At 37.6% G+C, this 25635-nt stretch overlaps 1 protein-coding gene across 2 annotated transcripts in view; it reads left to right on the top strand.

Moving 5' to 3' along the window:
- galnt18b (UDP-N-acetyl-alpha-D-galactosamine:polypeptide N-acetylgalactosaminyltransferase 18b) overlaps nt 1-25635 on the top strand; it is a 63883-nt gene that overhangs the window by 27496 nt on the left and 10752 nt on the right. The window contains exons 4-8 of one of the 2 annotated variants that reach the window (XM_029497934.1): nt 4905-5088; nt 5798-5995; nt 6246-6360; nt 20566-20751; nt 23691-23828. In XM_029497934.1, the coding sequence (XP_029353794.1) occupies nt 4905-5088; nt 5798-5995; nt 6246-6360; nt 20566-20751; nt 23691-23828 (821 nt within the window). The remainder of the gene's footprint in view (nt 1-4904; nt 5089-5797; nt 5996-6245; nt 6361-20565; nt 20752-23690; nt 23829-25635) is intronic. The other variant, XM_029497935.1, reaches the window with a different exon arrangement.

Here is a 25635-nt window from a genome sequence, read left to right as displayed (position 1 = left end):
GGTGTCTGCACATATCTTGTCTGCATTTGCAATCCTAATTCTTATTCTGTATGCATTGGGTGTCGTGCAAACACTATCTGGCTGAAAAGTATCTGGTAAATTTGACAAAGTGCAACTGCTGAACTCTGTTCAACCATCATTAAAGAGCCTGGCTGTGACTGATGTGTGAGAGCGCTGATGAAGGGACTTAAGTTTGTCATGCAAGAACTAAACTTAATGTGACCCGTGAAAAGTGTACCTGGTGATTTGGAGTGCAAGACATGGCACAGTTACAAAGGCAGAAAACAGACAATAAAACCGTAACAATGGCATGCCAAGGTCATTTACAGGCAATACAAATTGGCTATGCTGCTTGTAACCATGACTTAGACAGCCATTGGGGGAAAACAACATGGAAAATACTGGCCTGGGAAGAATATATTTACCAAAGTCAATAATGCAAAGTATGTAGCATGTAGCTGTAGCTTTCCGGACCAGAATATAGGCCATTGTGGTATTGTCTTGCAAATTAATCTCAGCATGTTGGAATAAGAATCATTCTGTCAGTCTGTTATTGACCCGAAAGCTGAAAATATACAAAGTTATTCATTCATTAAAACATGGTGAGAACCGAAACGTTTCCTCCTACTCCTCACAACACAGAAGGATTATCATTTCGCATTCCATAAACGTTCATATTCCATCACATAATTGAGACCAACTGTAGGAACAGTTGCCTTTATCTCCCTCAGATACCCAAATCAGGCCCTGACATTTTGCTGATGGCATTTTACCTCGTTTGTTTTAGCACACTGTCACACTGTGTCTGATAGCCTGGTGTTATCATTATCACCATGAATGTGAATCTTATCTGTGCTAAATGTCATTAGACCGTTGACCCATGATGCTGCTGAGATTGCTGAGGGGGCCATTGTCCACAGCTAACCTTCCAGACATCCACAGCTTTACATTAGTCATCCACTACTGTCACAGCTCACCTCCAAGAGGCATTAGCATGCAGGAGGATGTGTGGCTATCAAGGGAGAGGAGGGCAAATTGACCTAGCTGATTCCAACTTAATTGGATAATGTCCCAAGCTGTGGCCCAAGAAAGGCTTGTGTGTGTAAGTACTGTGTCAGTGTAGAGTTTTGAGAATGGCTCACTTACTAGACAGGCTGTCAGAGGGCTTATGATTCAATAATTTTACTTATGTAATTAATACCAAGAACTCTTGCATATATGTTATGATTTTCTGGTAAGCTGCTCATTTCACGCAAAATGTGTTCTCTTTGAAAAACAAAAATGTGTGTAACTGTCTATGACAATATCTATTAGTCTCATAATGTCTTTTTTGCCACTGATCTGTTTCTAAAATGTAGAAATATTTAATAGTTTAACTGACAAAGAACATTTATTGTATAACAAATATTCCGGTGAATTCAATTAAAAATCCAATATTAAAATTGTCAAATGATAGTTAATTTATTGATAGTAAGACAGGTTTGGCACTACTCAACAACTCTCTTTGACACATTGTACATTTCAAGTGGATTCATCCAGCAATATAGTTGTGCAAATGAGTTCCAGCAACTGTCTGAAACCAGTTCGTTATCCAGCGAGCAGTCTCTGCACATCTTTTCACTGAAAGGTGAATACACACAAAAGCTGGGACAACTAACAAACCTGCATTCACAGCACATTCTGCCAACTATAAAATACGAGCAGTGTCCATTTGTACTTGAACTTCATCACCTTGTGTGAAATGTTTTTAAACAAACTTCCACTGAATCAAGGCTTTGACATAAGACTGTTGGAATTGTGGTTGAAGAGCAAGCATCAGTTGGATATTTTAAACATGGATTTTCACAACTGTTGAGTTGTGTTAGAAACTGCCAAGGTGTGTAGTGCTAACTGCAAAGCAACTGTGAGACCTGTATCCATGTAGATTTGCCATCTGCTTGGCAAGCAATAAAGTCAGCGTGGTAATCAGTAGTGTTTAGTTTAAACATGCATGAACAGATCATAGAATATTTGGCACTTAGACAAACAGGCTCTTTTCAGACATACAGTAATATACAATGATGAGGCAGGAAAAGGTCACAGATTAAAGGATGTGGTGTCTAAAATTCCATTAATCAAACATCTTTTGAATCGCATACATTTGGCACTGTAACAGCTCTCCACACATTTTTGTTGTTGGGAATTTAGAAAAAAATTACTTCCATATTTTAGTAGTTCTTCATACTACTATTTGTGAATTTCCCCGTTTTGGGATAAATAAAGGCAAATCTAATCTATTTACCTTGGTGACTCCTAATCTCCCATTGGCATGAAGTTGAGCATGAATGGTTGTTTTTCTCTGGATGTCTCTGTGTCGACTCTGTGACAGCCCGATGACTTGTTCAGGTTGTACCCCATCTTCACACAATATCAGCTGGGACTGGCTCCTGCAGCCCTGTAAAGTGGTATGGATAATGCATGGATGGATAACTGCACAGTGCTGTTCCACTTTGACTCCATCCCAAATCACTTTTCAGCTGAGCTCATGCAGGAGATGAGTCCTGGAAGACTGATGACTTTTGGCCATTAGCCATTCTTGGCGTAATGAACTGTGCTTATGATTTGATATGAAGCATTACACTGAATCGTTCGTTTTTAATTCAGTCTCACATCAGAGTAATCATAGTTTTTAACAGATTAAGAATTATTAAACACTGTCTAATCTGGTGGAACCTCATGAACCACTGCTGATGAACTACAGTGACTTTAATTTTGGAAATGTCCAAGTGATTATTTTTATTTTTAGTTTATTATTATTATTATTTACTAAAACTTTAATGGAAGGAACTTAATTCAAAGGTCTAAACAACATTGCTTTAAAGCCATCTTGATTTTTTTGGTTTTTAAGGTGAATGCCTGTGAAGAGACACAGGCATTCACCTTAAAAACCAAACCCATCGATACACTAACAAAGGGAAGCTAAACTCGACCAAAAATGGAATTAAACATTAAATGTTTCATAAGGAAGTTAATGTGTTCAGGATTCACAGAATGCAATCAGAAACTGGCAAAGCAGTTTTCACTTCTCAATAACTCATTGATTCATGATGAACATAAAAGTCACACAATATTTAGATTTTTCTTTGGGTGCATTGTTATTATTCATAGTTCAGAAAAACACATAGCGATAGTTGCCATTTGACACGACATTTTACTTTATTTTTATGAACTCTAAATTAGTTGGTTTCACAAATTGCAGAACTTACCTTTGGGTTTTAAGTGTGGATATATCGGTTTAACGGTGAGCTATGGCTCCTGTACGTTATTCTGCAAACAGTCTCCGAGAAAAACGCATAAGAGCGCCCCAAAAATGAAACAAGTGCTAATTCAGTTTGTTTGCAGTTCGGAGTCACTTCACATGGAGTGACTGCTTTTTAGCTAACGAGGCTAAATTGAAAGTTATCGGAGACAAATGGAGCTCACAGTGAGCTAATGTGATTGAATGAAGCCAAAGACAGACGTCAAACTAATGATAGCAGCGCGGTGCTAATGCTATCCAACCGAAGCTACGGTCCTCAAAGCGCCATCTAATGTGATCTAAGTCAAGCTAATGCCAGCTAACTGACGCTAATGGAAGAAAAAAGTGAAGACAAGCTAGCCGATGCTAGTTCTAGCTAATTGAAGCTAATGCCACCAAACTGACGCTTCTGCAAGCTAACTGAAGATTGATAACCGAGGACACCAATTCCTCTTAAGACTTTGAAAGAATTTCATAAAATGTGTCAAGTTCACTTACAGAGCATTTTGATGTGTCAGTGACAAAATATGTGACACATTTTGTATGAATTAAGGCCAAAATGCGTTAAAGGACTTGGTGCGATGTTTGACTTGACTTGTGTTTACACTCACTAAATGCGGCTTTGACGGTAACAGTTGTGCCAACCATTAGCAAGGATTGCTAAAGAAAAGATGGTTATTAAGGTAATTATTTCATTTTACATTGAATTGGTTTGCTGTGAGATGCGTTCCTGAGATGCCAATACAGGATGTCACCCTAAACCACATATGTTCATAATTTGGACAGAATGAGAAAATTGAGGTTGCTGAAAAAGTACATGAATTTTAACTACATGCTTTCGCCTGGCTTCACGTTTGAATTCATTAGTGGCAGGATCGCATGTCACTGTATAAAATATTTCTCTCAGAAGAAAATTTGTTGATTAATTTATATTTTGTACAAGGTTGAAAAGTGTCTCTTCTTATGCGCCCAAAGGCACCAGTGATAAGTGAAATAGAGAGAACACACTTGTAGGTAATTTATGATGAAACACAGTGCTTATAAAAGTTTTATTTTGAATTGAATCGAACTTGTCTTTTTATTTCAGAGCATTGACTTTCACTGGGCTTGGAATTTGTTTCTGTGAACCACATGTGGAACCACTAATATGCTACCATAATTGTATTTTTTAGATGTACCACTTCTAACTTGAGAGACCTATGATTGTCTCATGTACAGGTAGTGGTGCTTCTCTTGTCCTGCAGTGTATCCATCACGCAGTGTATATCTGAAGTAATGAAATAAGTAAACATCAAAGCCAAACAGTAAGCTAGACGGACCTCAGCCATCTTCTCCCCCTTGTGCTGTGAAAATCACTGCCAGTTGAGTCCTCTATTTTGCAGTATTCTGGTATGACTGGCAGTCCGCAATGCTGGCTCAAGCTTCTGCTTTTGGTCCACTCATCAAAGCAGTCAACCACTAGTATTTTTGGTCCAATAAAATGCTGCCCAGTGAAAGAAGACATGACAACATCTTGTGGGAGGAAGTTTGTTCAAAAGCAGCTCTCTAGCTTACTCACCTATCTCAAATGGGATCCTTAAAAACTCTTCAGCGATTAATGTAACATTTCTGTCCATGTGCTTTCTAGATGAACTAAAGGAGAAGCTACAGGATTTTGTATCTGAGACCAACCGCAAGCGTCCAGGTTTTATTAAAATGGTACGGCATGCCAAGCAGGAGGGTCTGATCCGGTCTAGAGTGAGTGGGTGGAGGGCTGCCACTGCCCCGGTTGTTGCCCTGTTTGATGCCCACGTCGAGTTCAGCATCAGCTGGTGAGTCACATACATAGTGTGGAGCATGAGGTTAGCACAGCTTAAATCAAGGGCGCAGGTTCTTGAGTCATATCACTATGTGTGGGCTTATGGCAAGTAATTCACAAGCAAATATTGTAGCTTGACTGTATTCTGTGCATCAAAAAAGTTATTCATAGAAATACACTGCACTCTAGATCATAACAATCAGTAATGGGCCATGGTTCTCACACTTCATCAACTCAAATCCAGATGCGAGCATTTAAAATAAAATTTAAATTTTCGCTTTCTTCAGAAAGACAAGGCAAGAAAGTTGATGCCCCTTCTCATCTCCTCTTCCTTTCAACATGAAAGAGCATTAGTTTATAGTACATTGCTTTGTAAATGTATTTAACAGTAAATTCTTTCATAATATTAAAACTTACAACTATCTTATCATAAATGTGGTGCATGAATCACTTAATGTGTTCTGGAGACCAGAACACTTAGTGTTTTATGTAGTTTTTGAATCACTGCATGACAAGTTTGCAAATGAAAGACACATGTTTCATCCTCTATTATTTTAATTAAAACAATAAAATCCCTCAACATATCTTGTCAAACTAATAAACTATACTGTATCTCCTTTTTAAATTGTTTTTCAAGAAGGGCACTCAGATGACTGACATGATCACTGCACTAATCGAGAACGTCTCCAAAAAATAATTACTTTCTCTCTCCATATTTGAAGGGCTGAACCCATTCTGCAGAGAATTAAGGAGGACAGAACCCGCATAATCTCCCCATCATTTGACAACATCAAGTATGACACATTTGAGATTGAAGAGTATCCACTGTCTGCCCAGGGCTTTGACTGGGAACTGTGGTGTCGCTACCTCAACCCACCCAAGTCCTGGTGGCACAAGGGAAACAAGAGTGCACCAATCCAGTAGGTGAACACTACAATGTCTCCATAGAATATGATGAATGTATCATATTGTATCTCAAGTCAAGTATATGAATATCAACCCTACTTAAAGGGTAATTTATGCGCCATTTACTGGAAATTATATGTTGCACAAGGTCACATTTCTTTTCATGTTGCTGCTGTTTCCATGGCAACCATTACAGTTTAATTACCGGTGCAGACAATAGCCTCAGATAAATAAAAATGATTTCCATCATCTTCAATACCCCAGGAGCCCAGCCCTGATTGGCTGCTTCGTGGTGGATCGGCTGTACTTTGAGGAGATTGGTCTGCTGGATGAGGGGATGGAAGTGTATGGGGGAGAAAATGTGGAACTGGGCATTAGGGTGAGTAATAACATCTCTGTCATGGCCATGGGCTGTTTTTAATGTGAGGAAAATTAACTATAATAATGAAATTTAATGGTTGTTTGACACAAGGTCACCATGGGCCTCATACTTGTATGTAAAATGCTCATCCCTTGAAAAAGTATAATTTGATTTCAACAATGTGGGCATGCATTTAAAAACTGTGTAGATCTAAAGTGGCATTAAATGGAGTTGAGAAGCCGGATTTGGGTAATCCAGGAATTTTTACTCTTTTTATTGAATGCTACGTTTTAACTTTAAAAACACATAACTATTTGTATTAAAAACAAGTTTGTGGAACCAAAATTATTGAGCTGATTGTGACTCTATAGTCACTCTATAGACAATGCAATCGCACCTGTTTCGTCTTCACCAGAACACTGTATGCCAGTTGTCCAGTTGCTATTCAGTTTACTTTCAGATCTAAAATTTTCCCGAATTCATATTTCCATTTTCTCTGAAGACAGCCAAAGACTTCCCATCCATAGGTTGGAAGTTGACCATCAAAGTTAAATCTTTAAAAAGAGTGGCAGAGAAAACAAACTCATCCTATAATGCGTTTACAGTGGTACCTAATTTGAAGCTTTTGTTATGCAGTATGACGAGATTTTAAGTATTACTTCAATAATAATGTCTAATAAACTGTGTTAGATCAGTGTTTATATTGCTTGTTTTACTGACCTTCACTAGATTAATGGAAACATTTAGTGAAGTACTCACCAGGACCACTCCATGAAAGTTGAACTTTGGCTGGATGAAATTAATTACAATAATAACACAGAAAATAAGAGAGAACCAAATGCAGTCCGTGCCTAAAATGCTGTTGAGTGACATGTTTGAGCCATAGGGTTGATGTTGATATTTTCTCCTTTGTTTATCTAAAAGTCCAACCATTGAAATAATTTAATTTACTCATGATAAACACACCAGTTTTATGTTTTTAATAGTGCGATATAGTAAACACAAAAATGTAATACTCTTATTTTCATAATCATACAAAAATGCAAAAAATTCTTGTGATCCTTGGACAGTTGGGAATTTTTGTCACTCTGTGACCTGTCAGTATGAGGAGTGAAAGCAGTGGAGTAGCATTCATTTTCATTTTTCTGTCATCATAGCTAGAGAAACCAATTTTTGACGTGATATTGTCATATCAAAAATGATTCTTCATCCTTCATCCCAACGTAGGCCACAAGAAATTAGCGATCTAGGTAGATTTATAGATTTCCTTTATTGATCCTGAATTCGGAAATTCCTATCTGTCTCCGACCATGTTTCATCCCTTCCTAGTCAAGCCATTTTTGTCTCTCAGCTCAACAACGACATTGCTCCTCTAGTATGTTTCCCTTTTACAGGCACAGTGACCGTTGCAGATGGTCCAAAATTTGGCATTTAGTCTAATCGTTAGTCAGCCCAAATATACACATGGTCTCCTTGCTGTTCATCAACCCATATTGGCTTCCTTCCTTCTGTCAGCCACTATGTTCTTCTGTGGTCTCTGCTTCCCCAATAAGCTACCAAATGCTATCAGAGCAGGGGCATCCCTTTATATTTCAAAGAATGTCTCGAAGTCTTATTTCTATCAAGAGCATCTCCTAACATATTTAACACTAGTATGCCTAACTAGTACTTACAATGCAAATTTAATGCACATCTGCATTTTAGTACAAGCTGTTATATGTATAGGTGTATGTAAAAAGTGTCAATGCTATTTTTGAATCACATTTTCGTTTTGAAGTTAGTCCCTATGGGCCTTCATGTAATTGTGATATATCTTAATTTGTACATTATCATCAGCTTTGACTGGGGCTGAATATTACTGTGTGTTCAGTTCAGGACTATCACAAGCAGACGGGCAGAAGAAAGAACAACCATCCTTAGGGATTGCTAATGATAGCTCACATCTATTGTACAAAGATCATTAATACAGCGATGAGCCAGTTCAATAGCATAGAGAAATAAAGGACATCTCTTTCGATGCACTCTTACTTGATTGCGCTCTGAGAAGGAAATGGAGACAAGCTTACAAGATGTTAAATGTGGAAATATCCATTCTCACTAATGACAGAGATGCAATCATCAGTCAAGAAGGAAGATTGGTCCCTCAAGTAATTTTCCTCCAGAAATAACATACTTTTAGAATTCCTAGTCTTGAAAACAGCCCTACCAACTGCTTTATATCTGGAAACATTGATGATTTTATCACATGGCAGCAGAACAGCATGGTGGTTAGATCTGTTGCCCCACAATAAGAAGGTTGCAGGTTCAGTTCCCGGCCTGGGGCCTTTCTGTGCAGAGTTTGCAGGCTCTCCTATGCTTGTGTGGGTTTCCTCCAGGTGCTCCGTTTTCCTCTCACTGTCTCACATCATGTTCACATTGATTGGTGACTCTAAATTGCCCATAGGTCTGAGTTTCATTGAAGGCAATGAAAAACTGTTATAATAATGGGTCTGGGCACAGTATTTATTTAAGCAACAATAAAACACCATTACTGTCAAAATAATGATTTGCATAATAGAGCCTTTCCAGATATTTTGCATGCAATTTGTACTCGGTATAAACAATGCATCATATAATTTGTATTAGCATTTTAAAAACAATGTAAAACACATGAAAATTTTATTGAACTATGAGTACAAATAAATAATTATTTCTGCAACTCTTTCTTATTAAAGGTCTTATACTTTGACTTTGACTTTGACTTATACATGTACCAAATGCAGGCTTATGCATACGTCTGAAGGTGTGAATGGAAAAGATAGTCAGGCGCATTTCATATTGATACTTTTGGAAATGAGTTTTGTATCCAGTTACAGTATTTTAGTATAGATACTTTTTGAGTATCAATAACTTTGACAACCTTAAAATATACTTTGCAGGTTCCCTGTTTGATAGGCTCAACTTACCTTTCCGCCAGCAGTCCATTTCAACACTGCTGTGGGGTTAGCATCATCTGATCTTGACAGTGCACAACAGCAGAGAAGCTAGGTTTATGAGGAGCATTGGAGGAGGGAGGGGAAGGAAGTTTGTAGGAGTTTAAGCTAGGAGATTAGTGTGCTCTTCGAAAAACAGTCCAGACTCCAACAGCACTCCAGCCAGTCGTTTTGGCATTGCAGTAATGCCCTGCAGGAAAGTCCTGCTTTATCTGTACTTAATTTGCAGGACCCAAGTAAAATATGCTCAATTCTCGCAATTCAGAAGTGAAATTCAATCCCCAGGAGAACAAAATGTATGCAAAATGTATTTATGTCAGCTTTTTAAAACAGGTTCCCTTACATTTGGCCTCAACATTTTTATATCTTCTTAAAATGAAATGTAAAACACAGTAACTGAAACTACCACAAAAGATATGAGCACATCCACTCGACATTAACCAGTGACTCAGCTGTTTCTCATTGATCTTACAATATAGGTACTGTAAAAGAACGGTGCCAGAAAAAAAGAAAAAGCTGTGTTAAAAGGTGCATCAGATTTTCAGTTTCTTCCCTCGTGTGTGACTTTATCAATCATTTGAAAAGTACAAAAGTACTAGACTATTGCATATTCATCCAGGATGAATAGCAAAATGTTGCACCATGATGACTCTGTAATTGGAGAACAGCACTGATTGAGTTTCATGACCCCCATGCTGCAGAAAATCTATTGAACTCCACTGTGTAATCTCAGACCAACAGGACAATCAATGAGAAAGTCTTTTGTCTGACAAAGCGCAAGCCCTCTAGTACAATCATTACACATAGCACTGCTTTATGCAATATAACATTGGCATATTTAATAACAGTAATGCTGTTTGGACCAGGATCTAATACAAAAAAAAAAAAAGATTTCCAGTAATCAAAAAGCAACTACAGTATTTTCTATAGTGAAAATGTGGGAATATTATTCTTATAAGAACTACATTATCAGTATTCAACTACATGCTACCATGACTTCTAACAAATGTCCACCCACTCTCAGAACTCTGATTAGCTTTGCTAGTCTGGTTCATTTAGAACTGATTGCAAAACTATTTAAATTGCCTGCAAGGTATTGCATGAAAAATACCAACAGTAGATGTTAACAGTTTTAAATTATACCTGCTTTCATTTTGTTTATTTATTATTGTTTGTAATTACTTTTGCACCTGTCCTTGCCTTGTTTTTAGGTGTTCTTCTTAAAAAATACAAAAATCATGACAATGGTATCACAGTGGCGTTAAAGCTATTTAATGTAGCTGTTATTCAGTGTATCATTGTTAGAGCTTAAGTAACTGATTTGTTATCATGAAAATTAATAATGTCGTATAACTGCGAAACAGAGAAATTGGTTGTGAACATAAATTGACAGTTATGGGACTTTTTCATCAAAGAGCCTGATAAAAGGCGTCAGTAAATTAGACAGCAAGCCGTGATGTATCAGTTTCAAATTTTTAGTCTAAAAGGCAAGGTCCAAATACACAGACTTGCAATACACTGCCTAACTAGGGACACACACACAGAAAAAATGCTAGACTTTCATCTCTTGAATAAGACACAGGGATACAGAGGGAAAGGTAAAGTCTAAAAACAGTGGGGCAGGAGGGGCAATGAGACACAGTTGCAATGTATTGGGGCTGGATCATGGTCATCACACAGAAGGGCAGGTAGTGAAGTGGCATGATATAAGGTTGCGTATCACAATAAACAATAAACACAATTCCATTCTGTCCTCTTTAACCAAGCTTATAGGAAAACTTTGACCCATGTCAAAACATGGAGATTGAGTTGCTTCATTCAGAGGACAGAAAGGGCGAAAAGAACAGTCATCCCAGTTGTAAGGGAAATGTTATACTGGCTGGAGCAACAACACTAATCCAGAGAGATGCATTTCCTCTTGGTGTCTTGTTACCATAAGCATTAGGGAGTGATATACAGTCAGAGGACTTGGGGAGATTGAACACCATGTGGCAGCAGGTTGTGAGTGAGCTGTGGTAGCAGAGTTTCAGCAAAGTGTGACTTTGTATGATATATGTTAACTGGTATTTCATTTTTCAAACCGCTTCCTGAGCTTTTATTCTGCATTTCTAAATTTACAAAACAATATCTCAGAAGGGATCTCTCTGCCATAGAATATTTACTGCAGGTTTCATTTTCCGCTGCAGTATGTATTGTGACATGAAACCTGATCTGTTCCTTGATTTACATATTCATTACCTCAAATATTTAAACAGCTCCAATGGGGACTAAAGATTTTGGATGACCTTTGGTGCTTTTGACCTACAGTAGGAGGGTAAAACCAAATAATAATTTTCACAAAGTTTGACTGATCTATAGATAGCTGTAATAAAATAATTTGCATTTCTAGCATTGTGGGGCCACAGATGCTGTTACGCAAGCCCCCAGTTTGCCAACCTACAATAGAGAGATTCCTAATCCCTTAGATGATCCACAGTGAAGCCACAGCTTGTTATTGTGGTTCATTTCATTCCTACATCTACATTTGTTTTTAAAACGTAAAAGGAATAAACAAAGTTAAGCACAAATTGGATCATGCCCGAAGCTAGTCACAAACCTGCAGTGTTCGGGTCAAGAGTCAGCTACACTCACCACCACACCAAAAGATGGGTGACATGCCTAGCATCATCTGTCTCACTCGGTTACAACTGATAATGATACATTTCCTTCGATGAGCCTGACCATTCATCATTGGGAGCCTCCTACAGTCGTGGCTTAAGAGCCCCTATGCATTTGCATAGTCTGCATATAGCAGGAAACTGCCCTGAATAACGAAGAGACAAAAGACAAAAGGGAGGAAAACTACAAGTCTGTGAATGTGGCTGACTGTAAATTATAGATATTGCAGATGTTTAAGCCAAAATGGCATCTGAGGTGTTTTATGGGGGACACCTTAGTGATACATAAAATGTGTTTTGGTGTGAACACATCCTGAGTGAGGGCACCTTAAAGTATTCTAGTAAACACCATAGAAAGCTCAGATATTTGTATGAAAATATTATGGGCCTATGTAAAAGTCCTAATAACTACTGGCATGAGTGTGTTTGATTATTGTGTGAAATGTTTCGCTCCACAAGTTGCTCCTGTGTGTACAAAATGCCATCATCTCTGAGTGATTTACACTTGGTGCTGATGGTAACAATTTTGAAGAAGGAAACTGTTTAGATTAAAAAAATAAGTCAGATCCCTCATCACAAAGACTTTTTTTCTCAATGGATTTAATTTCACATCCTCATAGCAAATCCGTGATCTGCTGCTCTGACTGCAGGGTTTTATTTGGAAAGAAGCATCTCTGAGGTTGGTTCGCCACTGTTTGGATTTCCCCAGCATAGATGTGCCGAGAGATACTTGTTATTAAAACTGCCGAATTAAATTCTTTATTGCTTGTGGTCTGCAATAGTCGGTCTCCAATATTAAAGCAGTCGAAGGCATTTTGAAAGAAAACGCTTGTCAAAATGGTTATAAATGTTATATTTTTCAAATAAAATCAAAAAATATTACAATTAACTCAATAGTTTTGAATGCTGAATTGTTAAAGTATTTCCTATTTGTTTTCATTATCCATGCTTAATGAAAGACTGGATGTTGCTTAAATTTACCTATCATTACTGAAACACTTATTTAGTCTCTGAGAATATAATTCAACTCAAATTAACACATCACTGGTTTCCCATGGCTGGGTGTGCAAAGGAATAACATTAACAGGGCTGCATAGTGAGAAAACAAACAGCCAGTGAAGAAATATATCTACAAATCAACACCTCTGCCCTTCTAGAAAATTCCATGTTTTTAGTTAGGCAGGGAGATGTGATTGTAAGTGCGACATTAATAATTCAAGGCTACGAATGTTGACTGGCCTGTATATGCAACTCTGTCGCCTACAAATTGCTTTTATATGCATTTACTCCTTGTTAGCAGTTTATGTTCAGGGTAAAGTGAGGGTCATCAAAATCAATGTAATATAGGTGTGCAAAACATTGATCCTCAACATTGGCAGACCGTTAACTTTTTCTTTGTCAATCTAATAAAACCTTCTAGAATTTTTTTTATTTTTTATTTATTTATTTTTTTCTGTATACCGACTTTATTTCAGTCAGAAACTGGCTAAACTAGACTTCTTTAGTACAAGTGATTTGAGTGGCCCTACAATGTGGCAGGAAATTTTCGGCTTGGGGCATGGGAGAGCTGGTTTGTGGAGATGAAAGCAGATAGACTCAGATACAGTATATAAGATAGAAAAAAACCTTCCTGAGCACATTTCTAAAGCAGCATAGTAAATCACAAGAATATATGGAGCACACAGCTCTTAAGGTTCTGCTCATCTTGTCAGGTAGCTTTAAAAGCATGTCTTTCCAATGCTGGTGCATTTCATTTATGGTTTGACAGTTGGTCATTGAGATAACGTCTCATTTTCACATCAGTGATTATTATTTTGAATATCATTGCTACACATGCTTCATACAAAATCCCTGTTTGCAAGCCATTTTTCACAGGATTTCTGTTTTGCTTTATCTTGATGTATTCTAAACCGATTATAGATATTGTGACTAATATTGCTAGAAATGCTGTAATTTCTACAGATCTACCAATAAACCCAGGTTTCCTGCAGGAAAAAGCATTTTCAAGGAGGTGTGCTTTAGCCTTTAGCTATAGCCTTTTTCAAATGTCATTCAGTTTTTGTTAATGGATATGATGTTTATGGGCAGCACAGCGGCATAGTGGTTAGCACTGGCACCCCACAATAAGAAGGTTGCATGTACAGTTCCCGGCCTGGGTCCTTTCTGTGTGAAGTTTGCATGTTCTCGGCGTGTCTGTGTGGGTTTCCTCCGGGTACTCCAGTTTCCGCCCACCGATGCATGTTTGGGTTAACTGGTGACTCTAAATTGTCTGTAGGTGTGAATGCGAGTGTGAGTGGTTGTTCGTCTCTGTTTGTCTTTGTGTGTTGGCCCTGTGATGGACTGACGACCTGTCCAGAATGTACCCTGCCTACGGTTTGTAGGCACTATAAAGTACTTCTCACGATGCATGCACCATGTAACTTGATAATATTAGCATTTCATTTCTGTGTTAGGGCATTAATGGGCCAAAATACCTTAAGGTATCATTTTAATAATGTGTTAATGAGGGGGTACCCCATAATCACCAAGGCAACTCCTATGAAGTCTAATATTTTGGCTGGCAGTTCAAGATGAAAGTAGTGGTAGGTTGTAGTCATTTTAAAACAATGGTTCTCAATGACACAGACATACACTTAAAAGATTTTTTAATGTATATGTTTCAAAGTGAATATCATTTTGACCCACCGTTTAGTTAATTTGGTGACTTCCCAAAAGTTGAAAATTTGTCCAGTGAGTTTGTTTTATATAGCTTGCAGAAAGTCAGCAATTTTTTTGATGAGCTATTCTATTTTGCAACAGTGGTTTGAGGTATTTTATCTACATCCTGACCATTTTTGGGCCTTTTTTTAATCTGTTGCTACTGACACAACTTCAAGCTGCCGCTTTATACAGCAAAGAAAAAATACAAACACGTTACAGCCTCCTGAGCCTGCAGGGGGAGGGTAGCTGACACTAAAAATAGATTTTTCATGGAGTTACTTTCATACAGCGAATCATATACAAACCAAAGGTAGATGAAAGTTCATCACAGTAAATGAATGTCTAAACATTAAATTTAAACATATTACTGCATCATAAATATGCATCATTATTATGATTAACAATTAAACTTTCTGAATATTCACATCAAAATCCACTGTAATCCACTAGATTATCTGCTTGCTAAGTGAAACCCACTGTACATAGAAAAACTAGTAAAAGGCATTACATACCCATTAAAGGTATTTAACTTTTGCTCTTATCCCAAGCACATTACTATGAAGGCAGGAGTAAAATACACTTAGGCTCATACTGATGGTACCCTGATTATAGATATGAGCAAACACTGATAAAAATTGTGCATTTCTCTGCCAGAAAAAGTTCTACTAAAAGGAATTTGATAATGTATGGCTGGAGAGCGAGATAGATCAGATTTAGGACCATATTTGCAGGGGGGATGTGGTATTAAGGACTTGGATATAGGAGAGGACGTGTAGGAATTTTTGAGGAGGTGAGTTTTAAGTTTACAAAGGAAAAGAAAAATTGTTATGCTGATGTAAGGTGAAGGCTTGACTTTGTTTAATACCAAGTAGAATCAATCGTATACCAGTGATGTGTCTATACCACGCTGTGCATGAACTATGATATCATCTCCTAAATGACACGGATCACATGTTGCTATTTTAAAACCTTTTTTGCAGCATAGAGGTGGAGTGCACCTCTAAGAGTAAAACAGTCTTTTATGCAGTGTTGTTGAGCCATGCTCTTGGTGTCAGCAGTGAACTGGAAATTACATTGTGCGAGTCATTATGTAAATTAGACAGTGGGTTTGATCAGGTAGAGTGCGCAATTAGAAATATTCAACTCTATCAAATTGCTTTATTTTGAATGGTAATAACAATATAGTTCTCCCATAGTAATGGACGATCCTGACGTCTGTCTTGACAGTAATTAATTTCTTGTAATTAATTCAAAATAGGCAACAGAGAATTAATGGTTAACTACAGGGGCGACTTAAAATTTCAGAAGCATTGTTTTCATTGTCAGAAGGGAACACTGACACTGAGGAATGGATGGTGGATTATTTTTGGGTAGAGGTTGCATACAAGCTCTAATTGAGTGTGTTTTAGAAAGTGCTGGCATTATTTGCCTTCAGTGTTTTACTGTACTGTGGTATTTCAGCTTGACAAAAACTCCAAAATTGTGTGTTTACTAAGCTGCAACTAATTCATTTATTATTTCCTTATTTATTGATTTTTGTTCAAAATAGTCACACTGCTCTAGGAATTGCAGTCAGTTTCCCATTTTACTTCAGCCTTAAATAGCTCAATAACTGTCAGATGGTTATTTGTTGAATATGGCACAAAAATTCAATGCATAAGGACTTCACTTTTGATCTGGTGCCATCATCAGGGCAACATTACAATTAAATATTTCAGATCAGTTGTCATTGTGTCCGATGTGAATTAGGTAATGTTAGGGTGAGGATTAGAGAATGATGCGTACTGAACTATTTTCAGCATGCTAGCATTGTGAATGTGTCAGTAGATTGTACTCCAGGAAGAGTAATCGTCACTCTAGAAGTACAGGAAACCAATAATTAAATAATCAGCATTATGCACAAAGCATCACTCTGAGAGTTACTAACAAGGCTGTAGGCTCCTCATGTTTTTTTACAGAATGGTGTACACCTACTGAAGAAATTCCGCAATTCAAAAGGTTGAATAAAGTCGATAGAAGTCATTGTTGCCATTTTCCTTTTTAAATTAATCAATTATCAAGCAATTGGAAGCTTCTTATACTTCTCTAATTGTATCCGCATCATGGCAATTAGGGCTTAAAGCCCTTTTAAACTACTTTTTTGCTGTTTTCTCAAGAATACATCATATAGGTTTACCATACAGATGTTTTTCAACAGTACAATAGCATAATACAAGCAAAATTGCTATTTGTATTTTTGGCAGCTTTGTTTTTTCAATTGAGTTTGCATTTTAGTGCATTCAGAAAATACTGCACATCAGAAAATGCTGATATGCAGATTGCCTGAAGACAAAGTAAAAGACTTCGGGCTCCAGACTCAAATGCGTACAGATAAATTTGAGTCACAGCCATCTCCAACCAATTATATCATGTTCTAAGGTAGTTTCAGTTTGCTTTCAGTGTCTCCTTGGTGCTCACAAGATGTGGCGGCTGCAGCATCAGGAGACACTTGGACGTTGGCCAATCAGGTGAAAGTAGGCAGTCAGATTTTAAAATGCTCTGAGCTAATAGTGCCTATTTCAGTCAAAAGGCTTCACTGTGAGGCTGCATAACAAGCAGTGTGACATAAACAAGGAAATTCTTTCATTGTGAACCATACAAAGCTACATGGATTCCTTGGAAAAAAAGTATAAAGCTAAAACTTATCAATTCTTTAATTAGCAAAGTGATTTCTTAGCATGACAGTTAGCCCCCTGATTATAGCTACTGCAATACACATTCAAGTCTCTAGACTGACCTGTGGTTAGGAATTACAGATTATTAGGCATTTCAGCCAGCAATTTGGAGTTCAGTGTGATCTCAGGAAACCTCTGCAGGTGCAACTAAACAGTTTCTCCTGAAGCACTGGTGTTTAAAACCACCTGATCCTTTAATTCACATTTAATCCTATAATAGCTAATCAGACTGAGATGCCAAACTTGATTTATGCCATTTTAAAGTTACAAAATTAGAGTAAAACAAAGTGGCTTTTAGATATAGTTAAAATTTTTCTATAAATAGCTACAGATATATATTTTGATCCCTGCCTTTACAGCTCACGTGAGACTATACGTATTCGGGCGTGTTTTAATGCCTGTTAATAGCACACCCCAAGCGTATGTGGAAAATACATACAGTGTATCATTGCAATGTGTGCAACCGAAAACAGGTCAGAGCTTTACTCTTGCAAAAGAAATTGAAACACACTTCATCTCTTAGAGAAAGATTTTTTTTAGAAAGAAAATGGTTTATAAAAACACTAAGGAGAATAATTGTCTGTGACAGCACATCAAGAGGTCATGGGAAGAATTGTTTGACAGCAAGTGTCACAGGCACATCCACAGTTGTCGTATCTAATATTTGTTATTCCTGTTTGATGATGGAGAAGAGGACAGGATTAAGTACAAGGATGGAGCAGATCACACAGATATGATGGATCCTGCTTAGTATTTAGTTGTTTATTTTTATTTTTTTGTTTGTTTGTTTGTTTTGATTTTTGAGGAAGACAGTTAAATTGATGTATGTGGTCAGATTTTCTGGATTTAATTGAATTCTAGCTACACAATCCAATGGAATTTGTACAAGGAAAATGTAGAAACTGAATCCATAGAAAGCAGATGACCATTCATCACTTTAAAAATGCATTGATGCGACAGGCCCTGAACACAGACTTAAAACATTAAAAGTGTTTTATATATATAAATATGTGAGTGTGTGTGTGGGATGAAAGCTGCTGAGATGCAAGTCTTAGCATTCTTAAACAAAGCTTAGATTGATACTTATCTAGTGGTCCTGTATTAAGTTATGGTTTCTTCAGTAAGCTTAACCATATAACATATAAGTGGGACACAATAAGAAGGTCACGGGTTCAGTTCCTGGGCTCGGGCCTTTCTGTGTGGAGTTTGCACGTTCTCCCTGTGCTTGCATGGTTTCCTCCGGGCACTCCGGTTTCCTCCCACTGTCCAAACACATCATGCTTATGGTTAATTGGTGTCTCTAAATCTTCTGTAGGTCTGAGTGCGAGTGGTTGTTGGTCTCTGTCTGTCTTTGTGTGTTGGCCATGTGATGGACCTGCGACCTGTCCAGGATGCCCCCCCCCCCCTCACCCAATGTGAGCTGGTATTTGGTCCAGCACCCCCACCGGCCAGAAACATATAACTCTGGCAACAGGCGGACTCAAATTCACCTGCTACCTGTCAAAGTCCCTAACATCAAACATGGCTAAAACCTCTGTCTGTATTTCTAGATAAATATGGTTAGGCTTCGTAGTTGACAATCTTGTGGGATATTTTCTGAATTAATGTTGTGATCAGCATATACCGGTGATTCAGCATGTTCCACAGGTGCTGGTAGTGACATCAGGATTAATATGAGCCCACTTTCTTTCCTCCTGCTTAGTCTTTGAATTGCTTTTAGATGCCAAATTTTAGTAATCATCAACCTTGCACAGTCTTATTCATTCCCTAATTCAATCTCATTTTGTTCTTTTCAAAGTTTGATGTAACGCAGAAGTACATCTCTTTTTCTTTATTTCTTTTTGTTTTGATTTATTAGTCAAACAATGGCACAATTATTTAAAAAGTTGATATAGGGATTGTGATTGCTAAACACAAAATAATGTTCATAAAAATATAGATCAAGTGGGTTTACGTAAATCATCATTTCTACATAACTAAATATTTCAGTCTTAATTTTAATTAATTTAAAATGTGAAAGTATGGAAACAGCTTTCTTTTGTTTCTTTGCTTTTTGCTGCATGCAAGATTTGAGTAATCTGAGAACATAATCTTGAATAACATCTAGACTTTAACATGCACATGATGCTGAAAAGCCATTACAGAAAGTAAAATTGCATTTCTGGAAAAGCTTTTAGTCTCTATGAAGAAATTAGCTTTCCCGGTCAGCTGAATTAATGTTGGGAAAAGTTGGGGTTCCTGTGCCTCCCAGAGGTCTTCATTATGTGGGCGCTAAGTGCCACTGGCATTTGGTCATCAAGGACTCTGGCTTCTCCTTCTGGAACCTGGGACATTAACATTTTACACCAGCAAGACTTCTTTCTCACAGTCAAGGACACATTAAGATACAGCTGTGAAAGGCCTCTGCTTATCAGCCAGTACGGCCAGTATGGTGAAGTCTGTGAGCTACCTAGAGGTGATGTGATCAGCGACAACCATACTGACAGTTTGGATTGAGATCCAAAGTGTTTGCAAAAATGCCGAATAACTGTACTGTAGAAAAAATGAAAAAGAACAAATGTTCACCACTGCGCTTTCAAAATTTTTGAGCATAAAGAAAAAACTCAGACATAAGATTATGGTCATCAAAAGATTCTCTTTTGACAATGTACATTCATTCATCCATTATCTATACTGCTTATCCGTCAGGATTGCGAGGAGGCAGGCTACACCCTGGACAGGTCACCAGTCTATCACAAACAACCAATCACGCTCATAATGATGCCTACAGAGAATTTAGAGTCACAAATGAACCTAAATGTGCATGTCTTAACTGTGGGAGGAGCAGGAGTAGTGAACTCACCGAGGCACAGCCAGGTTCAACCCACACAGTCATAGAGTCGAACCTTGCTCTGCACTACCTTAAAACAATTTGCTTTTAAAGTAAACTCGAGCCATTTCTTCAGCTCTCCACAGAAACTAATGCTGAGTTATAATGGATGAACACCATGTGAAAGGCTTGCAGTAGGTCACAGTATATCTGTGCAGCTTTTATAATAGCTGAGGCCTTGAAAATGATTAACGTGAGACCATAGATGACCTCCAAAAAGGAAAGCTGACTGATCAGACTTTTATCAGATTATTGCTCTAAGTGCATGTTAATTTTGTCTCTTCATTTATATTTGTCATGTTTAAAACCAGGTTTGGCAGTGTGGCGGGAGTGTTGAAGTCTTGCCATGTGCTCGCATCGCCCACATTGAGCGCGCTCACAAACCTTACACTGAGGACCTAACATCTCATGTGCGGCGAAATGCTCTCAGAGTTGCAGAAGTTTGGATGGATGAATTTAAAAGCCATGTGTACATGGCCTGGAATATCCCCCTAGAGGTGAGTGACCATATCTCTGGTGGTCTTTTACAGAATACAAAGATCGCAGTGTTTTGGGTTTTTTTATGTGATTTGTGTAACTGCATTTTAATTACTTTAATATCAAACAAAGTAAAACCCATGAATCCCTAACCCATGAAATAAAACAGTTAAATTAAATTATTGAAAATAATTTTAAAGATCTAATCAGATTTTGAAAAATGTATCCAACTGTGTGAGCACAAGGATTTATAAACACAGTGCCATTTGTCACTCAATAGTTCCAGTGTTGTCTGATCACTTTGAGCAGCTCTGGTGTATAACTAGCAGGTCCCACTACCAATTTTTATGCAAAGATCATGTTTCTGTGATGTGGGTTTGGCGTTTAAGTGGTATGGGAAGCATCCTCACCCTTTATCCCACTAGGATTTCAACATTTTCCATTTGCATCTTTATTCTATGGAACAGTCTTCTGAGCAAACTGTTTACTACCAAAAGTCAATCTTTAAAATAAAAATAAAAATAAAAAATAAAAGAAAATTTCAAATAAAAACAAACAGAAGCCGTAAGTAACTGTAACTGTAACTGAACAAGATAACATGTCCCTGAAATTGCTAAATGTTCTGAGCTTTGTTCACAGTTACAATAAGTCAATGTATGCCATGTGGCGAAGCTTCTAAACCTTGTTTGTCAGTTTTAAATTGATTGGCTTAATTGATTGATGTCAGGTCAATTAATATGTGCAATAAAGTAGGTGTCACCATATTAGCGTTTTTTTCCAAAAGGCCACATCACAATATATGGGTTGTGTATGTGTGTGTATTTGTGTGTGTGTGTGTGTGTGTGTGTGTGTGTGTGTGTGTGTGATTAAAGCTTTTTTGTATTATAAAGGGACACGCAGGAATCAGATGTGGAAAATGACGCACACACCAAAAAATATGAGTATAGATAATATCAACTACTGATACCATCATAAATCTGCTTAGCCAACAGGCAGCTCTGTTTTTCAGCCATGGACTTTGAATGTTAGAGGGTTATCAGCTATGCTCCTCCCATCACAGATGTTCAGCTAAATCATGCCCCTGACACCTCCAGAAGGTTCCAATGAAATCATTTCTTGTCACTTACAGAATGGGCTGAATAAAATACATGGCACAGAATAAATTATTACATTATTATATTTAATAGGTCCAAATGGAGAAATTAGCAGTTAGAAAACTCAATACAAATAACAACAATCAAAATTTAAAGGGCTACTTAGTAAAAAGAGCTGGATTATAGTAATGCAAGGGATTTACTTCCTTGAATCTCTGTTTTAGCCTTTATTGCATGATCAAATATGCTAAATAAAGATATCTAGAGTGTCAATAACTCATATAGTTGAAATATATCTTCATATATCAGTCTTAAGATTTCATGACTCTAACTGATGCAAAGTGTGTATGTATATTAGTTAGGGGTTTTTTTCTGAATTTTCAGAGGGTATAGATTTTTGGCAATGGATTCAGTAAATAAAAATAAATAATCAAACAATGTCATCTTATGTTAAATTTGGCATCCCTCAAAGGCGAAGTCAAGCGTTTGTTCACTGAAGCTTTTTTTCTTCCCCTGCATAATCTGTTTGAATATGTAAATCCACGTTATGAATAGATGAACATCTGCAGGCAATTCATTCAGTCAATAATGAGGCGTTTAACAGAGTCTGTACTCAAGAAGCATGAAATTTAGCCCCAGCTTTAGCCTCATGATTTAACTACACAGCAAAATTGTCAGTTTTAATTTGCCTCTGAGAGTGTAAAAATCAACATGGTGCTCAGTGTTAAATCGGCACCAATCTGAATTCTCTTTCAGTCATCAGCAACACTTGCAACTCCTGACACTTTTGAGTTAATCAAGAGAGGAATCAATGACATGAGTTGAAATAAGGTGAGCCAATATGGAGCAGATGATGAAAATGGGGATAATAAAGGAGGTGACTGCTCAGTTTCCATATTTTAAATGCAAGTATCAACACTGAGTTAAATACTGCATTATAAATCTTCCTAGTGTAAATAATTATGAGCAATTAAATCTGTCTATCGTAATATTTTATTTTCATTCTGCTTAAAACTTATGCCAGAGCTGAGCATGTACGGGAAACTATCAGGTCTCTTGTTATTGGTGAATCAAGTTGAATTTTTTGGTTGGCTCTTCAGGAGGATCTGTTTATCTACGTAAGATGCCATTAGGTTGTTTAGTGCAGTCCAGTTTCACGACCAGGGATTTATCCTCCCTAAATTTGTAAAATAAATCTAAGGTGTGTCAAAATAATTAATGGGAGGCATGTGAGTGGAGAAATGTCTCATTGGATACATGACAAACACTCCAAATACAAAGGTCCCAGTCCCAGGGTGTTTTGAGTCTGGGGTCTATACTGAGGGCCTCTGTTTCAACCCCATTCACTTTTCAAATAAATTGTCATATCCAGCTCCACGTGAGTTTTGAGAAGATAATTAGATTAATTAATTAATTACTGAAATCCTCAGAAAATATATATTAAAATAACATATTAACAATGGCCATCATGTAAGAAGAGCACTGTCCAGTAATCAGTTACTACAGCCATCAGATAAATGTAGTTGAGTACAGCAATTCTGTCTTCCATACAAGTCTAAAACACCATAAAATGGAACCCCTAAGGAATGTTCAAGAGCCTCGCAACTTCAGCTCAGTTTAGCAGTTGTGGCCGCATGCTGTGGCAATTTGAATACAACAGTAGATTAGGATAAAAACAAAGAAAAAAAACAAAATCCCGAGGTTACAACGCACCTCAATGGTAGATCAGCAGATTCACTTCTTCACAAACTGCAGTTAATCAATTTTATGCTTTGTGTCCATCTGTCTCTCTCTCTCTCTCTCTCTCTCTCTCTCTCTCTCTCTCTCTCCTTGCATGTATGTGCGTGGCTGTTGAATAATTCCAGGACTCAGGAATTGACATTGGCAATATCTCCGAGAGGAAGGCTCTGAGGAAGAGGCTGCAGTGTAAAACTTTCCGTTGGTACCTGGTCAACATCTACCCTGAGATGAGGATGTACAGCGAAACCATTGCATATGGAGTAGTAAGTCACTGGCTCCTTCTTTATCCCAAATTAAATTCAGTGCCTGTAAAAGCCAGAACATGGCTAAGCCGTGGCTGAGCAAATCATTCTAATCCCTCGTTTCGAGATCCGGATGGCTGCAGTCAGCAACACAAACAGTTCACAAAGACAATGCTGGCTGCAGCAACTTTGTCTCTTTCCTTGACTCTTTTCACCTGCTTTATAGAAATATTAGTATATATAGATACACTGTTTTCTATGTTCTATGGATGATTTATTCTTTTTTTTTTCACCTACCAATATTGGATGGATACATCAAAGAAATGGCCAAGACTCATTCCATTATTTTTTCCAAGTTAGTTGACCTCACTATTATTAATTTGTGACATGGCTTAGCTAGTCTTGGTAGTTTGAGGTACCACTTCATGAGAGCAGAATGTCACTAGTAAAAAAATATATATATATATCATAATGTAGTATGTCAAAATGCAAACACTTGCTTATCAGCACTAAATGCAAAGTTGTCTCTGTCATGGTAATCCAACCACTGCTTGTTTAGATATTTCATTTTAATCATAAATGCCAAACTCGTGGTCCCAGATGAAAAGTCATAGGATCACCTGAGTCATTAAATCTAATCCTCTGAAAAATCATGAATAGCAATCCATCCAATAGTTGTTGAGCTATTTCTGTCTGGATTGAAGGGATGAATGAACCTGACAGACCAGCATTGCCATCCCCAGAGCTCTGTTGCTTTTGTTGACTGTCTATCCTCCACAGTTTTGCCTGTCACTACATCTCTGTATCTATATTCACAAAGCCACCCTGCAGCAGAACAGTACAATCACATCCAAAAGATTTAATTTAAATCTGTCTAGCAACCTTTTTTTTACTTTTCTTATTTAGAAAGATGACACAATACATGCTCTAACTGCTGCTTCACTGTGACTTTAACCTAATGTTGTCCACACTAGTGTCATTTAGTCACCATTTTCTCACTCACACTGAGGAAATGCTTAGATCTGGACTGTTGCACAGTCTGCTGGCTGTCTGGAGATTTAATGATTATCAGACGGAAATAAACATCTCTTGATCGAGCAGGGAGCTGAGTCTTCCCAAGCTGAGTTCTTTAGATCTAACATCTTTACCTAATTCACTCCTCATGCATGGACCATTCTTAGATCTCACTATGGTGCCATTTGAGTCGGGCCATTAGGTAGACCTCTGTCATGACATGCATGAATAACCTGCTGGGCCTCAGAGTTAGTCATTTTCATCATGTGTAATGTGTCAAATAAAAATTTTTATGAAGACGAAATAAGTGCAATTTTCTTAAGATAAAATATCGTTAGAGGGCAGCATGGCGGCGTAGTGGTTAGTGCTGTCTCTCCACAATAAAAAGGTCGCGGGTTCAGTTCCCAGTTCCCTTTCTGTGTGGAGTTTGCATGTTCTCCCTGTGCTTGCGTGGGTTTCCTCTGGGCACTCCAGTTTCCTCCCACCATCCAAAGACATGTATGTCTAGGTTACCTGGTGACTCTAAATTGTGCGTAGGTTGGGATGTGAGCACGAGTGGTTGTTCATCTCTGTTTGTCTTTGTGTGTTGGCCCTGTGATGGACTGGCAACTCGTCCAGGGTGTACCTGCCTCTTGCCCAGAACGTTGACCGGGAATGGAAAAGCATTAAACAATGGATGGATGGTTGAAAATATCATTAGATTTCTGCTCTAAATAAATAATTTTCTTTTGTTTTATGGGGGAGTTCTGTAACGCTTTTAGCACTTTAAACATCAAAGCAAGCAGAAATGATCACTTTATTAACAATTTCTACT

The sequence above is a fragment of the Echeneis naucrates genome, chromosome 3 (genome assembly GCF_900963305.1).
Source record: "Echeneis naucrates chromosome 3, fEcheNa1.1, whole genome shotgun sequence".
Taxonomy (NCBI): domain Eukaryota; kingdom Metazoa; phylum Chordata; class Actinopteri; order Carangiformes; family Echeneidae; genus Echeneis; species Echeneis naucrates.
The sequence above is the reverse complement of the archived record's forward strand: the minus strand, read 5'-3'. Positions and strand labels throughout refer to the sequence as shown.